General features: G+C 56.6%; 1 protein-coding gene across 1 annotated transcript; it reads left to right on the top strand.

Annotated features, from left to right (window-relative positions):
• The first annotated feature begins 853 nt into the window (after positions 1 to 853).
• Positions 854 to 4,328, top strand: Cd79a (CD79a molecule). Its single transcript, XM_047529531.1, has 5 exons — positions 854 to 1,070; positions 2,541 to 2,834; positions 3,071 to 3,189; positions 3,709 to 3,777; positions 3,903 to 4,328. Exons 1-5 carry the CDS (start codon positions 992 to 994, stop codon positions 4,014 to 4,016), a joined length of 675 nt encoding a protein of 224 aa, XP_047385487.1. The 5' UTR covers positions 854 to 991; the 3' UTR covers positions 4,017 to 4,328.
• Positions 4,329 to 5,220: the final 892 nt, after the last annotated feature.

The raw sequence follows: 5,220 nt of genomic DNA, 5'->3' as shown, positions 1-5,220 counted from the left end.
GATCTGCCTACCTCAGCTTCCGAAGTTGCTGGGATTACAGGCGAGCGCCACTCTGTGTGTGTGTACATGGGTCCCCTGATTGCTCACAGGTATCCATCAACTCCACCCTCCCTACTCAGACTTACTTCCCTGGCCAAGAATGAGAGGCTTAAAGAAACCTGGAACAAAAGGGTGACTTTGAATCCCTGCACCATCACTCCTAGACTTATAACACCTGGAAAGCGACAACCCCGCCTCTTTGGGCCTTAGTTTCCTCTCCTGTAAAGTGGCGAATGGCCTATGTTGTCCCATGTGGGAAGACCTATGTAACAGAACTCCAGTAAAGAGCTTATCATGGTTCTAACTCCTGGGTGCTGGGCACACCATCCCACGTCACAATGTCAAGGAGAGCCTCTGCTCCTCATCTGTGGATTTACAGATGCCAAGGCCATGGCTGAAGATGTAACTCAGTGGTAACTCTTGCCTAGAATGCCTGAGGCCCTGGGTTTGATGGCCAGTACTGGAAAAAAGGAAAAAAAAAAAAATCCAAAACTCAGAGGAGGGCAAATCCTTGTTCACAACCCCAATAAGTAAGGAAACAGGCTCAGCGGGGAGCAAGTTCTAGGAGTGGGACAGAAGCCGAGTTCTGAACCACACAGACCGCCAGCAGCAGGCACCCTGAACTGTGGCTCCCTCAAGCTTCTGTCCCAAGACTTACCAGTGCTGAGCCAGGCTTGAACCAGCCTCTGCCCCCACCCCAGCAGCAGCGCCTCGCCTCGGGGGAATTGTGGCCACTGCAGGTGCAGGGAGCGGCTTCTCCCCACTCGGTCTGCAGCTACCAGCTCAAAGCAAACGGCAGGGGCTGCCCCCAGGACAACAGACAAAGGGCCCCGCAGTGAAGACCAGTGGAGCCCATCTCCGGCAGGGCAGGGCAGGAAGTGGGGCGGGGTTGGGGTGGAATCTGGTACCCCAGGACTGCTGCAGCCCAGACTCGCCTGCCAGCTGGGAGAAGATGCCTAGGGGTCCAGGAGACCTTCCAGCTCTGCCTGCCACCATCTTCCTCCTCTTCTTGCTCTCTACAGCCTGCCTGGGTATGTGGCCAAAGAGCAGGTGGTGTGTGAAGGGGTGGAGGAGGCGAGCAGGCCGGAGGACAGGCACAGGTAGTGGGGGCAGGGAGAGGTCAGATGAACGGGGAGCTAGGGAAGGCCCTGCAGAAATCGCAGCTGTTGGTTTGACCAATCCAAGCTGTGCCCAGGTAAAGCTGGAGGAGGCTCAGGGAAGCGGACTGGGTCTCCACAGTCCCAGGGAGGGAGGGAGGGAGGGAGGGAGGACCTAGAGGGCCACCCTCCCCGCCCTGTTCCCACAAGTCAAAATAAGGAAATTAGGTGGCAGGACGGGGATTTGGGGGTGGCACTAAGAGCCAAAGGGGAGCAAAAGCTTTCTCCTCTGTCCTAAATGTAAGTTGCCCTCTATGTAGGCTGCCCTTTCTCAGTGCCCAAGTGGGGGGGGGGGTGTTTCGCCTCTCCTCCCCTCCCCCACCCAAGGCCAGCTGGCAAGGGCTGTGAACACATTGACTAAGGAATTCAGAGAGAAAGGTCACTCACCCCAGTGACCCTAGTAACAGGACTAGAGCTCACATCTGTCTGAGTCTTAAGCCTGTGACCATGAGGTTGCTCAGCCTCTTTCCCCACCTCCTCTGCCTTCCCCACTTCCTCAACTCCTTCCTCCTTTTACCTCCCAAAGACAGGGAGCTGACCATGTGGATTGAACTGGGAAGCCTGACAGCTGGGGCATCCCAGAGGAGGCCAGAGGAGACACCACAGCCACTGGGCCACCCCTGCCTCCTTCTGAGACACCTTTTCTTTTTTTTTAATTTACTTACTTTGATTCATTGGACACAAATGGGGTACAACTGTTGTTTCTCTGGTTGTACATGAAGTAGAGTCGCACCATTTGTGTTATCTGAGACACCTTTGTCTCCACCCTAGGATGCCCCACTCCCAATTCCAGGTGCGGGGGAAGGAATAAACCCACCAGGACCCCTAGGTTGATGCATTCAAGTTACAGAGAACTGGGAACTGATCCAGGCTCACAAGTAGGCCCCAAGACTGTTTGCTGGGTCCCAAGCAGGAGCAGGCCCAAGGAGCTGGGAATCTGAACCCCCACAGCCACTCTGAACAGCCCCAATGATGCTGGGCAATCCCCTGCCCTCCTTGGGCCTCAGCCGCCCCCCACAACACACATACAGGGGAAGCCAGAACCAAGGGTTTTGCAATGGAGTTACCCTGGGTGAACTGGGTGCAGGGCTGGCCTGAGCCTGGGGGTGGGAACATGCACGGGGAAGGCTTTCGCTGAGGGTGCTGCCTGAACTGACTTTGGGAGGAGTTGTCTGGGCAGGGACATTTCATACTAGGAAATCAAACATCCAAAAGTCAGAATTTGCAGAGGCCAAAGCACAAAGTTGGTGTGCAGGAGAGGCAGGGGACACACCCAGGAGTGCTGGAGCTTCCCAGGGGCCTGCACCCCAGACCCTGACCCTGACTCCACCTACCTTTCTGCAGGCCCTGGGTGCCAGGCCCTGTGGGTGCATGGGGGCCCACCGTCAGTGACAGTGAGCACGGGGGATGAGGCCCGCCTCCAGTGCCAGCACAATGGCAGCAGGCCCAACGTCACCTGGTGGCTCATCATCCAGGGCAACCACTCCTGGCCGCCCATGTTCCTGGGTTCAGGCCACAGCCCCAAGGGTGAGTGGACCATCCCAAAGGTGAACAAGAGCCACGGGGGCATGTACCAGTGCCGAGTGGAAGAAAATGGAAAATTAAGGTACTCCTGCGGTACCTACCTGCGGGTTCGAGGTGAGTAGCCCCGCTCTGGCCCCAGTACCATGCCCCCCTCCAACTCTCCTCATCTGTGAAGTGGGGATAGAGCCAGTGCCTTTGTCATGGGCTTGGAACTGGATGGACACAGTGACTGATGTTTTCACCTACAGGTCTGTGGGCTCAGGGGTTCTGGGCCTGGCAGGGGGAGGGAGAGGGCCAAGAGCTGGGGCGCAGGAGGTGCCAGCCTTCTGAGCAGCAACCCCTCCTCACAGAGCTGCCCCCCAGACCCTTCCTGGACATGGGAGAGGGCACCAAGAACCGCATTATCACAGCCGAGGGCATCATCCTGCTGTTCTGTGCTGTGGTACCAGGGACACTGCTGTTGTTCAGGGTAAGACCCCCAGGTTCCACCTCCCAGAATTTGGAAGACTGAGAGCATGCATCTGTCTGGGGAGATGGGGGTTAAGAGAACTAACCTGAGAGGATTTTAAGTGGTGTGGGCCAGAGGGCTGTTCTCATTGTTCCCCTTTCACTGTGTCCCCACTGTTCCCTCCTCAGGGAGGTGCTCACTCACTCAGGGTGTCTCACCCTCCTGCCTGCACCCAGAAGCCCAGTCCCCTGCAGATGTAGCCAACAGCAAGGTGTACAGGACCTGTGTCCTCAAGCCGTCCTTGCTCCTCAGGCTACTATTATTATTTACTATTATTATTATTGTAGTCAATCCTGGAGAATAATAAGGCAGTGGAGACAGTCAAAAGGAACCCAGGAGACCTGTCACATAGCTCATACATGGCCTTGGGCATGTCCCTTACCCTTTCTGGGAAAATATCATTGGCATCCAGGAGGGTCTGAAAAATTCATCACCATCTCCTCCTACTCATGCCTCCTCCCACTCCCTCAAACCCCCCAGAAGCGCTGGCAGAATGAGAGGTTTGGGGTGGACACCCAGGATGACTATGAAGATGAAAATCTTTATGAGGTGAGCAGAAGGTGGGGGTAGAGCAGGAGCACGTATGTTGGGGGGGTCCCTCCCTGGGGTAGATTGAAGGCAGGGACCCCAGGTGTCAGGGCACTGATGCCCTGTACTCCATGGTGTCCCTACAGGGCCTGAACATCGATGACTGCTCCATGTATGAGGACATCTCCAGGGGCCTCCAGGGCACCTACCAGGACGTGGGCAGCCTCCACATTGGAGATGTCCAGTTGGAGAAGCCGTGACTCCTTCCCCAGCATAGGCACCCCGACCTGTCTGCTATGTGCACCCAACTCCAGCTTCTCTCCTGGAACGTTCTCTCCTCTTTCCTGGGAGCTTCCTGAGTCATCTTCCCCCTTGGAGTGTCCCACTCTTCCCTGGAGACTGCCCCCCCCCCACTAACCCAGCCCTCCCCTGTTGCCTTTCCCAGGCTCCCTCCCCAGTGGGTAATGAGCCCTTAATCGCTGCCTCTAGGGGAGCTGATTACAACAGCCTCGTTAGTGTCACCCCCTCCTCCTGGATCTGTCATGGCCACTTAGTGATAATAAATCCTTCCCAACTGCAGATCTTGGCAGGAGTCATGGATCTCATGAGGACGCACCCCCTCCTTCCTTGGGACCCAGGAGTTCAGGCCTAAGCCTTCTTCTCCTCCAGACCTAGGATTCTGGGCCCAAGTCATGTCCACCCACTCCCTACACCTGGGACCAGGTAGTCAGACTTGGCCACCCCCACCCACCCACCCAAAAAACAGGAAGTCTCCTGGCAAATCCCCCACCCCAATAGAAGGACCGGTTTGGCCCCTTCTAGTGCCTCAGCCCTCTCCATGTCCCCAAGCAAAGAGGGTAAGTGGAAGGGGTGTCATGGCTACCAAATTTTTTATTGCCTTTTTAAACTCTGGAAAGAGTGGACTATCCTGTAGGGTTTGTTCTGAATTCCTCTATGGGGAGACAGGGGAGGAAACCCAGGGGAAAGTGACAGGCTGTGACACCCAGTCACTCAAGTAGGGAGAAGAGGGTGGCAGAGGTACAAAGAGGCAGTCAAGGAGAGCCAGCAAGGGAAGAAGGGATGAAGTGGACACTGGGAATTCAAGAGACAGGCAAAAGGAGGCGGAAAGAGAGGCAGCAAGAAAGAGACAGAGGAAAGACAAGTCCACGGACACCTGGACACGAGAGGCTGACCGAAGAGACTGTCAGGGAAAGCCAGAGCCTGAGGGGCGGATGCAGAAAGATGAGAGAGGGGAGAAGGGCTACAAGGTAGAGAGGGACAGAGGAGGAAGGGCGGGGAAAACCGGCCAGGACGAGAAAGACCCCACAGGGGAGGGAATGAGCCACTGGGACCAGGCGAGAAGGGCACAGAAGCAGGACGCCCAGAGGGGCGAAGAAAGAGGAAGAGCAGGGGCGCACGGAGACGGAGGGCAGGGGAGGCTGCCCTGGTCCCCCGCCCCGGCTG

This window comes from Sciurus carolinensis, chromosome 16 (assembly GCF_902686445.1).
Source record: "Sciurus carolinensis chromosome 16, mSciCar1.2, whole genome shotgun sequence".
Classification (NCBI taxonomy): domain Eukaryota; kingdom Metazoa; phylum Chordata; class Mammalia; order Rodentia; family Sciuridae; genus Sciurus; species Sciurus carolinensis.
Note: the sequence above shows the minus strand (reverse complement) of the source record. Positions and strands in the feature narration are given on the sequence as shown.

Bases quoted from the DNA above. Each gene is read 5' to 3' on its own strand.
- Cd79a (XM_047529531.1), top strand. From the start codon at position 992: ATGCCTAGGGGTCCAGGAGACCTTCCAGCTCTGCCTGCCACCATCTTC. The intron at 1,071-2,540 runs GTATGTGGCCAA...ACCTTTCTGCAG, and splicing joins GCTCTCTACAGCCTGCCTGG to GCCCTGGGTGCCAGGCCCTG. The intron at 2,835-3,070 runs GTGAGTAGCCCC...CCCTCCTCACAG, and splicing joins TACCTACCTGCGGGTTCGAG to AGCTGCCCCCCAGACCCTTC.